The sequence below is a fragment of the Nuphar pumila genome, chromosome 8 (genome assembly GCF_984573655.1).
Source record: "Nuphar pumila chromosome 8, dmNupPumi1.hap1.1, whole genome shotgun sequence".
Taxonomy (NCBI): Eukaryota; Viridiplantae; Streptophyta; class Magnoliopsida; order Nymphaeales; family Nymphaeaceae; genus Nuphar; species Nuphar pumila.
Genome location: NC_143256.1, coordinates 5,974,988 through 5,998,690, shown reverse-complemented (window position 1 = coordinate 5,998,690; position 23,703 = coordinate 5,974,988). Strand labels below are relative to the sequence as shown.

Here is a 23,703-nt window from a genome sequence, read left to right as displayed (position 1 = left end):
GTTTGTCATGCATATGTACTTTTTCAATTCCATAATGGTGAAACATGAATGACACGTGCACTTTCTTCTAAGAAGTTGATAAACTTAGTAGAATTCATATTTGTGGTCATAGTCAGAATACGAATAAAATTCAAATTTATTAATTTCTTTTAAGTTACAAAAAGCCTACATTCTTAGGCTGTTTTCCAAAATCACTAAATATTTTCAAAGATTTTCAAGTATTTTTTCAAAACCCTCTTTTTAAAAATCAAATGAAGTATATTCAAAATATATTTGTGGCTATAGTCATGGATATATGACAAATTTATTTCATCTGAATTCTATAAGACACCAAATCCCCTTTTTATCAAAATAATTTTACAAAACAAATGGATTTATCAATGATTTTTCTCAAACTCTTTCAAAAAGATTTTTTATAAAACTGCATTCATGCATCATTTAGCTTAGGTTGCATCATGCATGAACCCACAAGGCCACACTCCCAGTCAGTTGAGACTTTTCAAAAAATTAATTTCAAAATCTCTCAAAATATTTCTTCAAAGTGTTTTCCAGCAATTCCAGACATGCATCATGTTTTCAATGGACTTCTTTTCCAAATCATGTCACGTGTGTTTGATTCTTTCTGCATTTTAGGATTTAGAATAATATCTTAGACATTTAAACAAAACAAGCCATATCGTTCAATACTTGGTTCAATTACCCCTGGTTAAGGCATCAGGAACGGTTGAACCTCGTACCAATAGACGGATCCCAATTTATCAACTTTTTCATATTTTTCAAAGCGGATGTGAGTTTTCTAAAAGCTTTTTCAAAAGGTCAGTTTGAAAGCAAAAGTAAAATTTTGCATGATAACATAGATCTTTCTAGATCATTAGATCCCCTATTATCCTCATGTAACATACTTAGTTGATATGAATTACAAGAATAACGTGTTTCCTTAGTTATCAATCCTAACAACCTTATCTTTTTCCTATTCTTTTCAAATGTACACTCTGGCCTGATAATCCACCTTATCCTTCTGGATTGAGGTTGATTACAGATAAATCTTGAAATACTTGATCCTTGAGCTGGATCTGGATCATGGTGATTCTGTGCTGGACCTGGATCATGTTGAACTGGATTCCGGTCTTCTTCAACAAGATGAAGCTCTTCCTATATATAGAATGAGATGTGTTATGAGGATGAATGGTTGCCTTGATGAAAAAAAATTGATAAGCTTTCTTATCAAAGATCAAACTTTTTAAATAAACTTTCTTTTCAATTTATTTTTATCATCTGAAATGAAAGGAAAAGCTGTTTTATCCATAAAGAGGTTAATATTTCAACCAAGTATTTAGTAACTATGATTAAATACCAAGTGGTCTTTCAAGTTCTAACGTGATATGTCCTTCAAAACAAAAAAGTTCTAACGTGATATGATACTCCAAAAAGAGACAACTATTGGCAAGTGGACAGTGATTACGTAAATGATCCAAACAAATAGGATTAGAACAGACAAAAATCAAGATAGTATCATCCCCCTTAGCAAGGGAATTTTTTTCTTCTTCTGTTTGACCAATTTTTTTTGGAAGAAATTCCACGTATTTTAACAAGAAATGCTGGGTTTTTTGACGCAAACAGCGTTATGTCGAGGAAAACACATGGTTGAACATTTTTTAATGACCGAAATGCCCCTCACCGTGAAATGACTCTGTTTGAATTTACCCATTTTGGGATTGGCACGCTTAGAACAGGCGTCATTGGTCATGACAATGAACTAACTTATTAACCTCTTAGTTGTAGTTCTTTTAATAACTGAAAAAGCAAACTACCCTGCTCATCATGTAAATGTAAAACCACGTTCATGAGTCACTCTCAAGTCTCAACAACAAACGACCAGAGCCCCCTAACTGCAAGAAAAGCTAAGGGCAGTCAAGGTTCGATTTTCATGGGCGAGCGTCACCCCCCCTATGTGCAAGTCAATGCGTAGCATAAGCTTCAAGAGCAGAGGTCTAAGGGCAGTCATGGTTCGATTTTCATGGGCGAGCGTCACTCCGCCCCTCTGTCCAAGTCAATGCCTAGCATAAGCTTTGAGAGCAAAGCTCTAAGGGCAGTCAAGGTTTGATTTTCATGGGCGAGCGTCACCCTATGTGCAAGTCAATGCGTAGCATAAGCTTTGAGAGCAGAGGTCTAAGGGCAGTCACGGTTCGATTTTCATGAGCGAGCATCACTCCGCCCCTCTGTCCAAGTCAATGAGTAGCATAAGCTTCGAGAGCAAAGCTCTAAGGGCAGTCAAGGTTTGATTTTCATGGGCGAGCGTCACCCCCCCCTATGTGCAAGTCAATGCTTAGCATAAGCTTTGAGAGCAGAGGTCTAAGGGCAGTCATGGTTCGATTTTCATGGGCGAGCATCACCCCGCCCCTCTGTCCAAGTCAATGCGTAGCATAAGCTTCGAGAGCAAAGCTCTAAGGGCAGTCAAGGTTCGATTTTCATGGGCGAGCGTCACCCCCCCCTATGTGCAAGTCAATGCGTAGCATAAGCTTCGAGAGCAGAGGTCCTAACCTCAAAGTTTTATGCTGCCGGCTGCCGGCACAATGATCATAGGACAGGCTGAGACAGCGCAGCCAGGTCTTGGTGCTGGGTGCTGGGTGCTGTTTCTTAACCAAAAGGAAGCTACAAACGTAATTGTAAAGAGTTGATTAAAGCTAACTGATATATAAAAAAAAAAAAACTCTGTCGGTCGTGTGAGCTAAATTTAGAAAACGAATGTATATATCTTAAATATTTAAATTTATTATGTAAAATTGTCTTTTTTTGTCTTTTCCATGTCGTTGAGCAGCCGATCGGATGCGCGCGGGGGCGCACGCACACACATACACAAAGGGAACGGACTCTCTCTCTCTCTCTCGTGGGCGCGCGCGAAGTGATCGCGTTCCGCACGAGGTAGAAATTTTCATATTCCTGTGTGGTTTGCATTTTCAGATTTCTCCTTTTTTTTTATGGATTTTTCTTTGTGGAATTAATGCCCTAAATCTGATACGGTTTTGCCTTTCTGCCTCCTCTTTCCTTTTGGTTTTTTCTGTATATTTATTTTTTGGGGGAAATAAGAGGAGGAGGGGGATTGAGGGATTCGCCTTCCTCGTTGGTACGGAGATTTGCGTTCTGATAAGGGATTTCGCGGGGTTTGCTGTTCCATCGAAGCCCTAGCGAGAGAGAGAGAGGTAGATGCTACTCCCCAGGTCTTTCGTATCGTGGATCGGACGGTTGTTTTCATGTATGGGGTACGTTCTCTCTCTCTCTCTCCCTCTTCTTTTTATCGTTTTTTTTTTCATTAAATTTTTTGGGTGCTTATTAGTTTGTGATTGATTGTGCCTGAGAGTGGAGGTAGGGTTTGATTTGAGTTTCAAGTTTGTGCGAAACATTTCGTCATCCATTACTCTTTTCTTCTTCTTCTTCTTCCTCTCTCTGTATGTGCTATTGAATTAGTTTCAATTAATAGAAGACCTTGTTCTTTGCAGTAAACGGATTATGCTTTTCGCCTCAATGTTTTAGTAACACTGGGGGTTCGGAGTCCCGAAAAGTATTTTTGCTTTTTGGCTTGAAAAAAGTCAGTGGGTGTAGGGAAGAAATTTGGTGGTGTTTTAGGGGAGTAACATACGAGGATGAAAAGAAATAAATTTTCCTGTCGAAATTTTTTCCTTTTTGGGAGATGACATCCGTGTGTGCATGTTGCTGAAACTCCGGTGCTAATTCAGAAATGTTGGTGCTTTTCTCTTTCATTACTTTTTTCTGTTAATTTTGTGTGTGGGTCTAAATGCATTTGAAAATATGTGAATTAGTGGTTTGTCTTCTTCTCTAACTGTTTGGTGAATTTTGTTAAAATATGTGAATTGGTGCTTTGTGTTCTTGTCTAGTTGTTTGGTGTTCTTTGTTCTTTTTTTTTTTTTTGGATAATTCATGAGAGAAACAGCAGGGCAGTACATCCTTTTGCTGGACATTTAATTTCCAAATATTCTTTATTGTTTTTTCATGTTCTATTTGGTCTTAACTTGCACAACTGATTGGGCTGGGAAGATTTTGAAACTTCAATTGGTGCGGAGTTTGTAAAGTTCGATGTTAGCTTCTGCTCTGGTTTACTATGGAGTATGGGTGTGGGACAGGGTCTGGCTTTGTTGAGCGTACAATGGACACTTCATTATTTCAAACAAAACTGTACAATTTAATCAATTGTGTATTTGTTAGTGCTAATTATGATTTTTATTTTTTGGTAACTGGGTTTGTTTTCTACGATGGGTCATCATTATGTCTCGAGATATGTTTGTTTTTGAGAGACTGGCATCATAGTATATGGCCTATAAGATGCGCTCCTGATAATTTGACATTAAATTTTTAACTATCATGATGACACGATATTACCAAAGGTAATTTTGTCAGTACCATCTAGGCGGATCATATAATATAAATCTATCTTTAATTAATTAATTAATGTAGTTTATTTAGATTCTGTAGCCGAAGGCTGGCACAAGCTCATAGGCTCTACACCCATGATATCTCATTCTTGCTTCCGTGCAATGTCTTGAAGAACACTCAACGCATGTTGTTGGTACAACTTTTAAATTGGGAACGTATTCGAAATTTCGAATACACTGACATATCATTCATGGTCTAGCTATTCCTTTTGCTATGTTCATGGTTTAGGTGTTAATGTTTCATTGAGTAACATCTTGGGAGTCAAGAGGATTATGATCCAATCTCCAATAAACTATGGGTATCAAGACATTTATGTTTTATTGAATATCTTCCTTACGTTGTGTTGAAGTCTATAGGGAGGCTGTTAACTATTATTTCTCATTTTTTTGTGTTTTTTCCCATCAATGAGAAGACACATAAGTTAGATCAGCTGCAAATCCACAATTAATGTGTTCTATTGCTTGAATAACATCACTATGTGAAAAGCATGCCCAACAGATGTATGATTCTTCTAGACCAGTTCCAATTCCTCTTGTAATTATAAATAAATATCACATTCATGTCATGGTAACAAAACAAAACAAAACAAAACAAAACATTTATTATAAAAAATCTCAAAGAGTTACAATTTAGTGTTGATTGTACAAATTTTAGTATAAAGAATTTTCAACAAGTGCACTAGAAGGCATTTGATTAATCAATAATATATTTGTGCTTACAGTTTCATTTAGAATATTTTTGGAGCATGACTAGTAAAGAGAAGTGCTCTAGTAGTTTCAATGATGTGCCTATTTTTATGTTCAACAACTCTATTCTGTTCAGGGTTGTAGGGACGTGATTTCTGATGAGCAATTCCTTTTTCTAACAAAGTTTTGAATTTGGTGGCTAACATACTTGAATCGGGTTGTAGGAGTTTTCTTTTGAGACTGAGTTTCAATCATGACACAAAATATTCTGAAAGTATTATGTAAGTCACTTCTATTCTTCGTAACATATATCCATATCTGTCTCATACGATCATATATAAATGTAACAAAGTAGGTGGGTCCCCCTTTTGAAACAATTGTTCAAGAATTCAGTTCAAAAACATAAAGTGGTGATCTCCCTAGGACCAAATGACAATCCATGACTCTTTGTCAATTTGCAACTCTTGTAATGCTTCCTTGATCTTTTTTGAGTTACTAACATCATTCAAAACATGTTATAGTCTAAAGGTAGAAATTTGGCCAAGTTTACGATGATGAATCTTGAACTGTCGTACAAATCCAGAATCTAAAGAACTTTGAGACCCTAAGTTCAATAAGTCAAAGTAGTATAGATGTGCTCTCGTATGATTAGTTTCAATCCTCCTTGATAGCTGATAGTAAATAGAACCTACTAGGAGAAACCACATCATAGTTATAATGAGTAATTTGTCCAACACATATCAAAATCATTGTGAGAAAAGACACATGGCATACTTTATTAGTAGGCTAGAGGAAGAAGTGGTGGAACCGACTTTCAACACAGATATATGATTGCTCAATTTGCAGGGCAAAACACCACAAAATGGTCTGTAATTGGTAACAATAGTGAGGAGGCCATATTATTATTTGCAGGAACTTTCTTACTAGACTTGTCATTTTTTATAGATATTGAGATGAGTGATGCTCCAAATCTCTTTTTCAAGCTTGGTCATATGAACTTTATGTCTTAAGTTTTTTGCAATAATTACACCTCACTCCTTTCATGTTACCTTGAGTTGTGCTACTCTGTGTGGACTTGGAACTATTTCATTTAGTAGGATGTCTAGCAACAACTACAAGTGTCTTCTTAGTAGACCTGACACCAAGTGATTTAATCTTAGTTTCCTCTGTTTTTTTTTTTATGACGAGGAACCCTCACTGAGAACCTGGTCACTTAATGTGCCCACAACCCTGTGAAGTAAACCCCGGGTGGGATCACCAACACCCAAGCCCTTATGGAACCTACCAGTTAAAGGCACCTACACACCCTGTGGGAGTCAAACCTGTGACGAAAGGGTCAGCATGCGAATTGGGTGGGTGTTAGTCTCCTTTGTGTGATTTGCCAGTGTGTATGATAAGGGGGGAAATGTGTCTATGGGGCATTGCACTTCTCAATTTATTGAATTATATATGAAGTGCCATGAGAAACTCGGTGTCAAGATTATCCTTTATTTTACTTTATTCCATATAAGCCTTATACTTTCTTGCCTCTACATTTGGCATACTTCGATGTAGTCTCCATAAGTGCAAGAGCATCCAGTAACTGCTGCATCTTAATCTCATAATAGACTTATTCTATTGTTTAAGGGTTGTAAGTTATTTCACCAACTAATACTTTTTCACCTAGTTTGCTTGTTGATATACTTGTTCATGGAAACACTAAGCATCTTTTGTTTATTGAGACTTCGCTAAATTAATTGTGATACATTGTTTGATTGCACCAATACACCAATATTTCATTTTTGCTTTATTTTATCTTGCACTGTCTAATCTTATTATGATAATCTACATCTCCTGTCTTAGGCTTGACCTTTGTTCTATCTAGATAGCCTCCAAGACTTAACCATCTATCACCATTCTCATGAATTCAGCCCAAAAGCGGAGTTTGCTCCATCCAGTTTGACTGGAATCAACCGTATTGAATCTCCTTTATCCTATTCAATATTGGCCAAGCAAGGAAATGTAAAGAGGAAGGAAGTAGAAGAAAAGAGAAACTAGAGATGAAGAGAACACCAAAAGTATTCAATGCATTACCAAAAAGAATGGGATTACCACACTTATGGGAGTCGACCTCCCTAGATTGACAAAAAGACAAAAATCTTTGACTGAGCACCTAAAGCTATTTTACGAAAATAACACCAGTAATAAGAATATATACACTTAGGGAGGGGTAACAGTATTAAACAAGGTTGTAAGTAGCGCATCATTACCCGTATCGGTCGGGCCCAAAGCTAGATACGTAGCGTATCGTAAACAATCGTAAATTTTCAATATTTTTTTTACTTTTTAAAAAATCAAGAAAAATCAGAAAAAATTAGATTTTTTTTTTAAAAAATTATAACACATGAAACAATGATGAATCACACAAAATACAACCATAAAATCACTTATGAAGCATTTATGTCTCTATGAGCTGCATAAAACATCATCAAACATCAACTAATATTGCATTCCTATCTCACAAGAACAATGCAAAATGATAAATATCTTGCAATTAAGAACATGCCACAAGACTCATAATTTCATGTTACATAAAAAAACAAAATAACCAAGTTTATGAACACTTAAGTGTTAAATAACCAAGTTTTTTAAAAATATATTATATAGCCTCAATCATCATCATCATTATCTTCTTCTTTTTCATCATCTTCTTCTTCTCCTCCTTTTTCGACATCCACATCATTTCCAATATTTGTGGGCTCTTCATCATCTACCTCTTGTACTCCTTCCACGCTGATCAGCTGAATGTCCTCTTCGTTCAAAAAGCTTGCTTCTTCTTCAACCAATTTATCTAATTCATTAAAATATTCCAAACTGATGAGATCTAATTGCTCTTTGTGCCTCATTGATGATAACTTTGTCATTTGCCTAAAAAGATGACATGAAAAAATTAAAATTAGTTGGGTTTTGTATGATATAAAAAAACTTTAAATAAACACATGAAAATGACCTCTTCATCATCAACCTCTTCATCCTGCACATACCAACAAGTTGGGATTATTGAGCGTAAGAGGGAATTGGCATTTGAAGCATTTTTGCACACGATGAAAGTTTTGTGTCAAGCACTTTGGCACCACCAATTTCCAGGGCAAGAAAGCAAGCCTTGAACAAGCTGCAGCTTATGCAAAAACTTCCTGGAATGCTTAGAGACAACTGTACCCCCTTTCATTAGCAGCATGAGAGAGCCCGGAAAAGAAAGGAGGTCTCGATGATGTAGACACCTCCAAGAAGACGAGAACTTCACAACGGAGATTCGTCAGAAAAGCGATAGTGGATGGTACGAGGTTTATGGGAAGTAGGAAGGTCATTGAAGAAGCAGATTGGGGGGAAACAACAGGGGGTGAGATGTTGAGGAGTAGGAATGCACCGCATCCTGAGAGGATGGAGCCTATGTCAGGGGAGGGAATGGAAAAGGGGGGAAGGTAGGGGAGAGACGGGAAGAAGAAGCTTGCTGTCAAGGGGATGGACGGGAAGGTTAGAAGGGCTTGGAGGAATAAGGAAGAGGAGCCTGCAGTTGGGAAGGGGGCCTCTGATATAAAATCCCCAAGTTTATCTTTTGGATAGATAGACAACTACCCACATAATTTTGAGACAGTAACTCGACACTTGCCTTCTCGATTTCTTTAACCTTAGGCCATGATGCTCATTGGCAGATTGTTTTTTTATTGGATCCCCATTCCTGAAGGTCATATCTGTTAGGGAAAGTGAAACCAAGCTTCTTGAATCAGTCCATTTGAGAGAAGGGTTTTTGTCCAAAAATGGCTGATCAATTTGATTGCCTTGGGTATGTCCACCATAATGAAAATTAACAAACAAACAAACAAACATTCTTCAGAACAATTTTTGTAGTAAAGATGTGCTTGGTTGTCCATTCGTGCAACTAATATTGTTCAAGTCCAATTAACTGGTTTAACTGACCTTAACATGAAAGAAACATCAGATCAACTAGCTTATTTGTGGAAACATCTTTTAAACAGAACAGGGAGAAGAATTAAACTTCCATGCGTGTCTAAATTTACAAAGCATTTTTTGGGATAAGCAAGGAAAAATTGATTTGTTCACTGAGTTTATTGGCATCAAACCTTAGGTCCCCTTGCACATTAAGGTTTTCAACTCATGACATCCTGTCAAGTGTCAACTTGGTGATGTTTGCCACTTCTAACCTCAATAATTCATTCAAACATTGTTACTATGTATTTGATCATTCATGAACTAATTTGAACCGAGCCAAACTGAGCAGCCCTTAGACTATGTCTCGGAGCCTTGAATCAGAGGTGTGTTGTGGTTTTCTCCAGTGCTCTCGCTCCTGCTCCTATGTCGAACCACCAAATATCGGATTCAACTGTATAGATGTGTTTAACATAGTTTCTTTACTATGTTAATAAGTTAATCATCTCCAGTATGCCATTATAATTTTTTTGACTTTGCAATATGCCATCAGATTTTATTTTCAAGATAGTAAAAAAAGTAACTCTGCTTACAGTTCATCAAGATGAGGACGATTTAAAATAGCCAAAGCATGAACTTGGAGTCAATTTTAAGTCATGAAAAAAGAAAATTGAAGATGCTAAACATGATCCAAAGGTCAGCTTTTACTTTATATGACCTGTTTGTTTCATGGCAAAGAAGTGAGAAAATGATAAGCTGGTGGGCAAGACTAACCCTTTCCTACAAGACTTGAAACAAATAGCATGGCAAAGAGATGAGAAAATACTGAACAGGCAAGTTGGGGCTTCACCTTTTATCACTCATCATTAATTTTTCAACATTTTTTAGTCACGCCTCCTCCAACCATAAAACCCATTCTCATCTCACCCCCAAGTTGGCAACAATGGAGGTGTTCAACGAATCCAGTAAGAGAAAGGGCATTCCCATCCATACCATAAAACAAACGGACCATTGGGAGACGGGTGTCAATGGGTCAGGTATGACCTGATCTCAACCCCTCTAATATTGTCTTTGGGTTTGGTTTTAAGGAGGTCTGATTAAAAGTTCAAGTCAGATCGACAGAAACCATTTAATTTACAGAAATGGGTATTATTTGTGAAATGTGATACTAGACCTAGGTCTCACCTGAGTTTCAATTAAGATCCGATTTCCAACGTAAAAAGCATACAAATATTGTTTTACCAGGTATGGACCAGTTCTGGTTATGTAATCCTTATAAGATCCACATATAGTTTTTATATACCTATTGTTGGTCCAATCATAGCCCGGTCCAGACCTGTTACCATCAACTTAAACTTGGATCCGGGTCTAGATCCAAACACGAACTTTATAGTTTTATATACCTCGGCCTCGGCCGTAAGTGTAATGAAACGGAAGTGCACAATTACAATGCCAATGAGAAGCTACAAAAGTGCACAAATATAAAATGGTCTCTAATGGACCAACAACAATCTCACAAAAGAGACAACAAAATATGAATTCACAATAGAATAAAAGGCACAAAGCCCACAAGAATAAAAAAGATGGTATTTATTCACAATATGCTTTAGAAAAAGCATAACATTACATATGGGGTTAGGCTCTATTTATAGAGCCTCACAAGGCATCAAGGGAGGCAGTCCAACGAATAGTTCGTTGGACTGACACTCCAACAGTAAAAAAAGCTTATATTTAAAAGCATAAAATAAATAAACTAAAAACAACAAAAAAAGTATTTCAGTCCCTAATGGACTGTACTAAAAATACATACAAAGAAATGTGTGAAATACCCTTGATCTATACACAGTATTTTAACACTCCTCCTCAAGCTTACGGTGAAATCACTAAAAGTTTGCTAAGAAGATACAAAAATCCTGGTAGAGGAAGAGCTTTGGTGAAAGTCCGTAATTTGAAACTTGGACTGAACATAGGGCAAAGTAATCATCCCCTTCAAATATTCTTCGCGAACATAGTGACAATCTATCTCAATATGTTTTGTTCGCTCATCAAATATGTGATTGCTGACTATATATATGGTACTTTTGTTATCGCAACATAGTTTTGACGGTTCTGAAACATCAACACTAATATATGAAAGTAGTGTTTTCATCCACATGACCTTGGTGGTTGTTGTAGCCATCACTCTGTACTCAGCTTTCGTGGAGTACAAGGACACTTTCTGTTGTTTTTTACATCGCCAAGAGATGATGAAATCACCTAAAAAACACAAAAACTAGTAGTTGAGTGACGATTATTGAGATCTGCTCCCTAGTCAGAATCAGTATAAGCAATAAGATTTAAAGATGATGAAGATGATAAGAATAGCCTTTTAGATATAGTTTTTTTGATGTATCGAATTATTCTTAATACTGCACTCATGTGAACCGACTTAGGCGCATGTTGAAATTGACTTGTATTGTGTACTGCGTAATGTCTGGTCTGGTAATAGATAGATACATTAATGATCTGATAAGTTGCCTATAAGGAGTTTGATAATCTAATAACACTTCGCCTTTAACTCTCATTTTTGTATTTATCACTTCAGGAGTATCATAATACTTTGTGTCAATGATTCCTGAACGCGCAATAATATCAGTTGTAAACTTGATTTGAGACAAAATGTACCCTCTTGGCGAGAGGCTACTTCAATTCTTAAGAAATATCTCAAAAAACCAAGGTCAGTCATATCAAAAGATTTTTTAAGCATAATTTTGATTTCTTCAATTTTCTTTTGATCATTTCCAGTGATATCATATCATCAACATGCAAACAGAGAATAATAAGTGAGGTACCTATAAATCTTACAAAAAGAGCAGTGTCAGTATGTAACAAGATTTAAAATCAATGTTCAAAATAATACCACTAAACCGATCATACCATGCTTTAGGAGCTTGTTTAAGCTCATATAAAGTCTTTTGAAGACGAAAAACTATATCATTTTCAATAGTCAAACCAGGGGGAGGATTCATGTACACTTTTTCATTTAAGAATGCATTCTTAACGTCTAACTGATATATAGGCAATTTTCTAATGGATGCTACTGCAATTAGAGCCCTAACTATGGTCATACGGGCTACTGGGGCAAATGTTTCTTCATAATGTATTCCATATTCCTGAGAGTATCCTTTTGCAACTAATCTTGTTTTATATCTTTTTAGGGGCCCGTCACTTTTTGTTTTGATTTTGAAGACCCATCTACACCCTATAGTCTTCTTTTCCTTGTGGAAATATTGAATTGCCCAGGTATGTGCCTTGTGTAATGCATCTAATTCTATTTTCATAGCTTCAGCTCACCTTTTTATGTTTTTAGCTTCATTGTAGTTAGATGATTCATGATATGAATGAATAGATAAAAGACAAGTCCTATAGTTTGAAGGAAAGGATTCATAAGAGACAAATCTAGTTGGAGGCCTATGTATTCGTTCAGACCTCCTAACTCTAGTTTCTTCAATATTTGTTAATTGATTATATCTTTCAAAAGCACATGGATGCTCCCCATTATCTCGTCTAGAGTATTATAAGAGATTATGAGATGGTCCTCTTTCTTCACTAGAGTCATTAATAGACTCAAAATTACCAATGTCATTATCATCAACAATTTCATTATTTGATTCAGGTAACAAATCAAATAAGAAGGCATACTCAAATTCTTCCTTAGGTTTTTCAAAAACAAATCCGTTTTCATTTTCAAGAAAAGTAATATTTCTAGAAACATAAAGTTTATCATTTGTTTGATCATAACATCAATAGTCTTTTTTATTTTAAGCATATCCAAGAAAAACACATTTTATAGCTTTAGGAGAGAGTTTATTATATTTTTCAAAAAGCACAAAACATTTACATCCAAATACCCTTAGCCTTTTTAAGTCGGGAGAAATTTTAAAAAAATTTTCAATAGGATATTTGTTTTCCAATAATTGAGAAGGCATTCTATTTATTAGATATACTGCGGTGAGGGCGGCTTCAGCCCAAAATTTTTTTGGAACTTCTTTTGAAATAAGTAGAGTCATAGTAGTTTCAATAATGTGACGATGCTTTCTTTCAGAAATACCATTTTGTTGAGGGGTCCTAAAACAAGATTGTTGGTGTACAATACCATGAGTTTTTAAATATGATTGAAATTCATTTGAAAGAAACTCTCCCCCTGAGTCGGAGCGAAAGACTTTAATATTTGTTTCAAATTGATTTTAACAAGATTATGAAAAATTTTAAAACACGAAAAAAATTTCGATTTGAGTTTGAGGAAGTAAATCCAAGTATGTCTACTAAAATCATCTATAAATGTAACATAATATGAATATCTACCTTTTGACATAACGGGAGCGGGATCCCATACATTTGAATGCACTAATTCAAAATTTTCATTAGACAAGGAGGTTTTAGATCCAAAAGGGGTCATTTGCATTTTTCCAAGTATACAATCTTCACATACAAAATCTTTATCTTTATAATTTTTTTTCAAAAATAAAAAATGAGATAATTTGGATATACTTGGTGTCCTAATCGTTTGTGCCAAAGATCTAAATTAATGTCTTTGACATGATTACAAAAGGAGTTTTTGTGTAAACATAAGGAATCCATATAGTAAAGATCTTCTTTTCTATGGCCTTCCCCAATCAACTTCCTTGACTGGAGATCCTGCACCCAACAAGCCTTAGATGAGAAAAAGACTTTAGACCTATAATCGGAAATTTGAAAAACAAAAAAAGATTAAGTCTAATTTTGGAATAACCTCCACATTTGGAACAAAAAAGTTTTTTGAAATATTGTTGAGGTTTCTTATACTTTTGGCTTTTAAAGAAGTACCATCGGCAGTTGATACACATGAAAAGTATGAATTAGTGCAATCGGATAATAAAGACTCATTATAAGTCATGTGAAAAGAAGCTTCCGAATCCAAAATCCAAGAAGACTTACCCAGAGGAGAAGAGGAGGAAATGGCGTTGCCAAATGTAGAAGGAGTGTCTTTAAGAATCTATGAAACACTCCACTATTTTGGCAATTGTCAAATCATTGAAGTTGCCCCTTTCTTGGATTCTTGAGGTTCTTTACTTACGGCGGCCACTTTTTAAAATTTGGGACAATTTGGTCTTATATTTCTTGGTTTCTTACAATGATGATAAATGATTTTGCCTTTGTATCTTCCTCCATTATGTTTTTTTCTATTGAATTTTCTCTAAAAGTGAGGTGGTTTACATGTTTTTACAAAAATTTTGGGTTTTACCATAGCAAATGCCTCATCATCAGACTTGTGCATTCCAAGTCTTGTTTTCTCTTGGCAAATTTGAGCAAGGGCCTCACTTATAGAAGGAGTTGAGGTCCTATGAAGCAAAGATGACCTAACTTGCTCAAATTCCGACCAGAGGCCATAAAGGAAAGAAAAAAGATTTTCTCTTTCTATTTGAGATCTTCTCATTTCAAAAGCCGAACCTTTCCCCTTTTGGTTCTAACATAGCTAGTTCATCCCAAATAGGAGATAAAATACTATAAAACTTTTTTACACTTTTATCTCCTTATTTTGCATTACATACCTTATCTTGGAGATAATATAGCCTAACCATATCTTTTTGGATGAATGTATTTTTTAAAAAGATCCATGCATCACATGCCTTCTTAAACTTTATGTTTTTGGTGGTGATTTTGAACTCCATGGTATTCATAAACCATGAGGGAATTTGAGCATTGCTTGCTTCCCAATCCTCCAATTTATTTTGGTATTCTTGCAAAGCTTTTTTCTTTTCTTTTTCAGACAAAACTTTAACTTGTTCTCCTTCTCTTCTAGTCAATTTGAGTTGCGGTTCATTAGTGGTACCACTAATAAAGCCCCATAACTTTTTTCCTTTGATGTGATTCTCCATTGCCATTGCCCACATCAAATAATTGTTTTCATTGATGCTCAAATGCTTTTTCTTTTCCTCAAATGTGGATCCGATACCATATTTGATATTGGCCAAGCAAGGAAATGTAAAGAGGAAGCAAGAAGAAGAAAATAGAAACTAGAAACTAGAAACTAGAAACTAGAAACTAGAAACTAGAAACTAGAGAAGAAGAGAACAAGTATTCAATACTTACCAAAAACAATGGAATTACAACACTTATGGGAGTCGACTTCCCTAGACTCACAGAAAGGCAAAAATCTTTGACTAAGCACCTAGCTATTTTACAGAAATACCACCAATAATAAGAATACATACACTTAGGGAGGGGTAATGCTATTAATAAATAACACATTATACAAAGCATTCTTTAACATATCCATTGTTACTTCTTTCTATCACCCAAGCTGTTCCCACACTTAATATCCAATATAACCTACCACATGATTTAGTATCCATTTCACAACTTATATTAAATAATAATACTTCTAATACACCTGTTCTAAACTTCTAATTAGCTTCCCCGGTCAGTTTACTGCTTTTAGATCTGTAAACAGGCTGCCTCCAGCTAGTGACCACCCTAAAACTCTTCAAATCACAAGCAACACAACTCAAACGACCAAGCAACTTTATTTTCAAGCATTCTTTAGTAAAATTGATCTTAAAGGAACAAGTCCAAGCAAACAAACACTGGAATCTGTCTAATAATCTCTAGATTTGAAAACAGCTTAAAGAAGTTCATACAAAACCTTCCAAAAATCATGAAATTTGCACATAAATTCATAAGTTAATAATTTAGTTGATATGAAATATCCCAAACCCAAAACATCACCTATATCTTGGTTGTTGAACTAAGGATGCCCTTAAGTCCTATCACTAACCACTAGATCTCATCAACCACCTTTGCACACCTTATTTTCTTCCTTTTTTCTCGTAAATTTTTTAAAAACAATCTTCTTCCCCTTATTTCTTTTGGCTTTGATACCATATTCATGTTGCAAAAAGAAGAAATATGATGAGAAATATGTTACTTATTAGAGTTTCATCTTACTTCTTAAGTGTATATATCATTTAGAAAGCTTGACCCTTTTGTGTGTCACTGTACTTGCTGATTGATGAAAATATTCTTATAAAAGATTCATAAGTGTAGAAAGGAGTAAAAGGTGAAAAGATGAAAAATGCCGTTGTAAAAAAATGGCCAAACTGCCCTTATCCAACATATACATAGCATACACAGCGTATGATATAATATACACAACATTTTCTCATTACATTGGTCCCAACTTGCTCAACATTTATGATTTTAGAAGAAAATTGCTCTTGAACCCAAGCCTCTTAATTTGGCTTTAAATGCAACTGGGTTTGCTTGCTATGGATTTCCTACGTAATGCTGGTTTTGCTGTTTTAAACATGTGTGGTCTCTTAGGATTTGCAGTCAAACATCATTTTTCTATGATTGCTTTCTGATGTGAATGTTGTATAGCTTTGCACTACTTTGGATGCCAATACTAATCATTTAATTGGTTAACACCTGGCTTGCAACAGAGCAGAGGTTGTCTTGGATCCTGTGCAAAGCCCACTCCAATTATTGCTGTTGATGAACCTTCAAAGGGGCTAAAAATACAGGGTCGTAGAGTAAATAAGTCTGGTCTATCTGAGGATTTTTGGAGCACAAGCACTTATGAGATGGACAACAGTGGAGTTCAATCACAGAGAAGCATCTCATCTATAAGCATATCAAACCATACCCTTGATTCCCATTGTGGTCCAAGCAGTACAAATGCTACCGAGTTTGTGAATCATGGCAAGTTGTTACTTCATATGATGATTGCCATCTCCAATGTTTCCAATGCTGCAAATGCTGTTGCTTCTTGTCTTCAGTTTTTATTCTCTTTGCAGGTCTCCTTCGTTGGATTCAAATTCGGCAGGAGTGGCTTAAAAACAGTAAGACAGAAAAGCAGCCACCACAAGTGCGAGAGCCAAGGCTAAGGTATTGTGTCTGCTTATTTCAATCTGCTAGAAGTCCAAAACATAGTGATGAGATGCTTTCCTTCTATGCATGTTTTATTATTTCTTTTAATTCAAACTTTGAATATCTGAATTTGTCTCAATCTTGATGAGATGTAAGTTAACATTGGATATCTGATTTTTCTTAATCTTCATCAGATGAAGGTTGCTCATACTTTCATCTTTGGAACTTGTTCCAATGAGATATATATTTTTTATGTTTAGTTGTTTTGAACGTGTAAAGTGAGAGTGTAATTAACAAGTTACAGGAATATGTAGTACTTGAGAATTAAAACTTCGATTCTTGTGACTTTACTGGGAAAATGGCCTGCATAGTGAACAGCATAAAAAACTTGACTGCAGAAAATGTTAAATTAACAAATAAAAAAGAAGGGAAAATTGAAATAGTAAGGAATTTTAGAAAAATTAATGTGGTATTTGGGCCATGCAAGTTCGGTTTATCTTAATATATGTTATTTAGATCAGGGCAGTTATTTGGATGAACTGATTATCATTTACATTTTAATAAACTTAAACAAAAATGCCCTAGTTTTAGAAGTAGAGGAGATGCTTTTCTGCTTACACTTATGCTCTTAGTTTATATTGTATTATCATTTCAAATCCAATGCATTTTGGTTCAGTAGAAGGTATGAGAGTAGAAATTGACATGGTTAACATTTGGGTTCTACTCACAAACTATTATGATCTGCGCATTTATTCAAATCCAATACATGGGTCTAATATGGAGCATATATGGATCAGTTAACTTTTGGCCTAACCTTAACACACTTGATTCCTGCATGAATTTGTATAGATCAATGAAAACTCCACTTAGGTTTTAATTGGCCTCCTTTGAGCTTAAAAACAAAGAAATGATGAAACCACTTACTTTCAACTGGGATCCTCATGATTCAAACCCATTACAATCTGTAGTGTCGTATTTGGATCTATATACTCAGAGACTCTTTTGGTTCAACCCTAGAGTCACTCCATGGCGTTCAAGTACATTTTATGTTAATTTTTCTTTCAACTGTTTGTCATCCTTTGTAAAATGCATACTTCCTACCATCCCCCCATGCCCGTGTCATACCCGCACTGGTACTTGGGTATTTCAGGTATGGATGAACTGGGTTTCAGACTTAACTAACCATTTTACCAATTTTATGATCCAGTTAACGTGTAACCAACACTCGGGATCAAATATATCCAAGGTCAACTATATACCTTTTGATTATTAATGGTTAATTGTATATCTTTGTCATGTTTTACATTTTTAATTCGTAATTAACAGTCTACAGCTTTCATACATAGAGCATTTTGTAAAAGTATAGAGCAGTTGACATTTTCCGTGTGTTTTGTGTTTCTAAATAGATAAATAAAATATATTATATATATGTATGCATATATATTGCTTCCTCTTAAGTGTCCATATGGTGTGGACACTGCTGATTTTTTATGTTTCAAGCCATGTTTGATAAATCTGACCCCAGAGATGTGTTTAGCATGATGATCCATTTGCTAGAAATTGACTGTTGGATTGTGTTTTTTAGATGGAAAAATATGACTTTAAGAGATTTTTTATCTATAAAAATTCCGAGTCTTTGATTTTTGAAGTATTCTAAAAACCTGCTCACATGTCATAACTGGATAACCCAAAAAGTTTATTCCTAATAAACAGAAATGTAAATCACATCTGTAAGGTTAGATTCAAAAGAAAATAACTAAAAAAGAAAAAGAAAATTAAGACTGTCTGTACCCTCTTATCGTTAAGAACCAATCACACACACACATGTATATATATATATATATATATATATATATATATCCACATGCCCATACTTTTATAAAATCTCATGTTGTACCCCATACCTGCACCCATATCTATGTGATAGTTGTCATCCAAACAATAATTTGATTTTGTTTATTGTTTATAAACATTTATGGACACCGATTGATAAGCATAAACACATCCAAGAAGGCTAAGCTGTTATGTGGAAGTATAAAATTATTGTTTATTTGTGCTCTTAACAATTAAATATACAAAAGAACTTGTGTATGCAGCTATGTGCATGTAAAGGTGGAAGACCTTTAGTATGAAAGTTTTCTCAATGCCACATTTTTTGCATTTTTATGTCAAACTTTCAGTTTAATATTGATGTTTTAGTTGTGTTTCTTGAATAACTTTGAAAACTTGTCAATGGTACGCCGGCCTATTTGGATATGATTCTACTGTGTGAGTAAAAAGGCTTGTGGCATTATGTTAACACTAGTTTATGAAGTTTGATTCATCATTAACCACCAACAAAATTATCATAAGCTTTAATTAGGTGTTTCTGTCATTTGAAGTCTCTAAAATATTATTATTATTGTTCTTGTTATAGTGCAACTTTTGTTCATGGTGAATCTTGCAAAATGCTGCCACTCCTACACACGAATGCTGTGTGTGTGTGTGTGTGTGTGTGTGTGTGTGTGTGTGTGTGTGTGTGTGCACGCGTGCATGCGTGTAATTGAACTTTATCTTAGCTCTCTTCATATTATGTGGGAGGGTAGGTAGGTATGCACGTGTGTGCATGCATGTATGTATGTGCAAAATGGCTTTGATTTCCTTATTACTATGGTTCAATATTGCTTCAGTTGTGACCCTTGCGAGCCAATCCTCATTCATTTTCCTATTTTGTATATCTCATGCTTATTCCCTTCCATTCTATATTCATTTTGTCTTTTTGTGCTTCTGATACATTTGGTTGGAACACCACTGGAGCAGTTGGAATGCAACGTATGAAAGTTTACTAGGGACAAACAAACCCTTCTCCCAGCCAATCCCTCTTTCAGTAAGTTTCTCTCTTCTTTCGTTCTTAATGATTCACTTTTAATTTGCTGACTTGCAAATGTATGGGAGTATGGTTTTCTCAAAAGATTTTCTATTCCACTAAATAATAGCAATAAGAAGCTGACATTGTCAGTCAATTAAGAATGGATTTCTAACACAATGTAGCTCCCATTAGCCGTAGCCGAGTCTTTTATGGTACTAACAGATATGTACGAAATACTCTTTATGTTTATGATACAGCAATCTTTTAAAACAATTCTACAGTATGAAATTCAGAACATTTTGCTGCATTCAAGTGAGGAAATACAATTTTATCATATTGAATTGTCATATTTATAGTGTTTCTAGAATCTGAATTGCTTGTGTTGGATAGTTAATATGAAAATTTCAAGCCTTTTTCAACTTTTGAAGAAGCTCACAATTGACTAATCTATACTGGTGTCCATGACTCCGTGTGGTGCTTTACATAGTCATGTTAGATGCCAAAAGTCCATTTTAGTTTCAAAAGCAGCCCTTTTCCTGGTTGCTCTTTTTTATGTAAAACATTGCTATGATAATATACTTAAATCTTTCCTTGTTTCCTTTCAATCATGAATACTTTTTACATTTGAACAAGGTCAAGCTTGTTGTTCTTTAAACCCCCTTGAATGTAAAAAGGAATATGTTCTTTCATGTTTTGGCATTTTTGGAATAGGAACTTTTAGGATTATGCTACCTGCATGTACAAAAAGCAACTAGTTCGTTCTTATGGCTGTGTCATGATTCCTTTTTCTATAGGAAATGGTTGATTTCCTTGTTGATGTGTGGGAGGTTGAAGGTATGTATGATTGATTGCATGAAGTCTGTACGGAGCAGCCAAGCAATACCAGTTGCTGTCCTCTTTCAACGCTTGGTAGTTCCGTTTCAGTCCAGAATGCTTTTGGTATCTACAAGTGCATGGCTCTTACCACACCAATGACTGTTGTGGTAACTTTCCATTGTTATTCTACGGCCTTGACAATTTGACGTGTGCTTATTATATGAAAAGGCTTCTCGGGTTGGTTCCATTAATCAATCATCATGTTCTGTTGGAGTTTGTTTTATGTTAATCACATTCTTTAGTTTGTATATGGAAATTGCAGAAGGACCAGGACTGGCAACGTCCCGAGCACCAGTTATTTCTAGGCCATCATGCACTCTGCACATCTTTCTGTTGTCTTGTCTTGTCTTGGTAATAGCCTCGCTGAGGTGCGGTAGTTTTTTACTTTGTAAAAGACTAAGTTTCAGACATTCGAAAAAGCACCCTCCCTTGTCATTTTGGATAAAAATTGTGAAGTTTGGTTTCACCAATGGTGGAACTGCAGAAAAACAGCCTATGGGGATTGTCTGCCTGCCTGCCTGCCAAATACAACCACCTACATTGACATTGATGTGAATGCCTAAAATTAAATCCAGGCGGACAATTCCCATCGGCTGCTCTTCTGAAATTTCACCATTGGTCAACCCGAACTTGATAATTTCTTAGTATTCAAAATGAGGCTCTGTTTCTGATCCTTGCATGAGATGGAAACACCATTTCCATGTGTTGCCAAAATGTTGTACTGAGGGATAGAGTTGCCAAAAACATCGTGAATAGTGTTGAAATGTATCCATTCTCAATGCAGTGTTTTGACAGCACTACTGCTTCAAAAAAGAAAATAGCATGAGAGGACAAGTCTACACAGCAGTATACTGATGCCTGAAACTGTAGCATCTTAACGTATATGCTTTGAAACTCCTCTCTACTCAACGAAAACGAGGGCGACATCCATTTGTGGATGTTAACCGTGACTTGCACTGGTCTTACCCTGCATTGGAGGATGTTAAGATAGGGGATCACACTCACAAACACACACGAGAGACATTTATTATCAAGTCGTAGGTCCTGTTTGTGTGGCATGAGCAGTTAGTGCGCTTCACCTTGAGTTGGGACGTTGCAAGTTCGAATCCCTATGGTACAGTTGTATAACTGTCCGGGTTCTGCCTAACCCCAGCTTTCTTTGTCCAAAAAAAAAAAGTCTGGTCCTGCTCAACTTTGAAAATTTCTTAGATGACATGTTTGGATTGTGGAATTCCATTTCCGTGGAATCGTCTCTCTCTCTCTCTCTCTGAGACCCATCTTTGCCATGGTACTCTTTGTCTCTATTTCTAGCATTCTCTGTCCAGGCCAGAGAGGGAAATGGTTTCAGCATACAGCAACTGCCATCAATGAAATTCTAAGTAGTGGTCCACTGATCTGTGCTCAAATCTTTTGCTTTTTTTTTTTGAAAGGCAAGCTGGGGTTAGGCAGACCCCCACCAGTTACTATTCAACGTACCACTGGGGTTTGAACCTGCAACATTCCACCACAAGGAGACGTGCACTGACAGCTCCTACCAACTACTCAGAGCCCCGTTGGTACCTTCGTATAATCTGCCCTCAAATCTGATATGAGAGAGCGGACAGAGCTGAAAGGTTTGCTTGGGTGCTTTCGTATGTGCAAGTTTGGCACTATAATCTGTTTAGGACGACAACATCCACAATGAGAATGGAGGAAGTTTCTTACTCAAACTTGTGCAAAAAGTTGGAACATACATACAGACATGGTTGGCATTCTCGGTACTCGGTATCGGATCAGCCACATACAACTTGGTGACTCCGGCAAGTCAACTCGGTAAGAATTTTTATGTAATTTATGATACAAAAATAAAAAATAACATTAGGTGTGATATATATATATATATATAACTTAAAATATTAAAAAATGGCATTTCAACAGCGTACCTAAGACTCGGTTGAGTCAATGATAAACTCAGCCTAGTCCTAGCTGACTCAGCCCAGTTTGATCCTAACCGAGTTATACTACTTTATTAACTTGGTTAGGTCCCAATCCGAGACAACTGGGGTGAGTGACAAGTTGACTGGCCAAGTTTGCCAACTATGCATACAAAAGCCAATTCTCTCGTCAAATAATGTAAAAGTTGGAGCTAGTCACTTGATCAAGAACTACATAAATTCCTTGGTATAACTCATGTGTCAAACAAGTTATAACCCTCTTATGCAAAATATTCAAGAGGAGGATCATGGCAGGAATTTGAGGAAAATCTTGAGAAAAAACACCATATACAGATTGCAGGGTAAGTTTACTACACTTGGTTAAAGTATTCAGGGAATCTCCATTCTTTTTTTTCTTTTTTGAAAGAAGGGAATCTCCATTCTTCATAGAAATTCATTTCTATTCATGTCTATTCTTTTGTTGTTTTATTCAATTCCTTCCCTTTCTTGTATTAATCTTAAGTTAACAAATTGGTTTCATCTAACATTATCTGATTAATTTTCTAAGCTGAAGAGTTGCAGATTGCATTAGGTGACATTAATAATTCATGTGGTCAATCTATTGCATGAAGTGAATGAAGAAACAGAAAGGTAATACCCAACACCACGCAGTTGGAACAAGACTGCTTGCATAAGCAAGATCTCGAACACATCATATGGGATTTGATTGATCAAGAGAAGTATCTTTCATGTACTAGTGCTTTCTCCATTAGAAAAGATTGAATTAGGTAGGGTTTGCCATGATTGTTGGTGCAATATAAAGTTATCCTTGATGGTTCATCATTCTTAAACCAGAATCAAAATCAATTTTGTGCCAAAATATCTAGAAAAGTCATGCATTTAGTGCTGAGCCATTGTGTATGGCTCAATTGTAGCCACAGGACTAAAGGAAACGCATATGGGTTGGCCCTATGTTGTCAGTATAGGTGCGTATCGGCCTGTATCGCGCCCGATACCTATTTTATAGGCAGAAAATCGATACACTTCACCCCTGAATCGGCTATTTTTTAATAAATGTAAAAAATACTTAAAATTATTTTTAAATATTTATTTCGGT

General features: G+C 35.7%; 1 protein-coding gene across 3 annotated transcripts; it reads left to right on the top strand.

Annotated features, from left to right (window-relative positions):
- The first annotated feature begins 2,798 nt into the window (after positions 1–2,798).
- On the top strand, positions 2,799–20,868 carry LOC149829502 (uncharacterized). Of its 3 annotated transcripts, none has more exons than XM_090015985.1 (6): positions 2,799–2,922; positions 3,088–3,260; positions 16,528–16,781; positions 16,877–16,967; positions 19,749–19,815; positions 20,592–20,868. In XM_090015985.1, the coding sequence occupies exons 2-6, from the start codon at positions 3,205–3,207 to the stop codon at positions 20,643–20,645; spliced, it is 522 nt and encodes a 173-aa protein (XP_089872111.1). In that variant the 5' UTR covers positions 2,799–2,922; positions 3,088–3,204; the 3' UTR covers positions 20,646–20,868. The 3 variants fall into 3 exon arrangements, with proteins under 3 accessions (XP_089872111.1, XP_089872112.1, XP_089872113.1); XM_090015986.1 differs by having other exon boundaries at positions 16,523–16,781; XM_090015987.1 differs by lacking the exons at positions 2,799–2,922; positions 3,088–3,260 and adding an exon at positions 12,260–12,344.
- Positions 20,869–23,703: the final 2,835 nt, after the last annotated feature.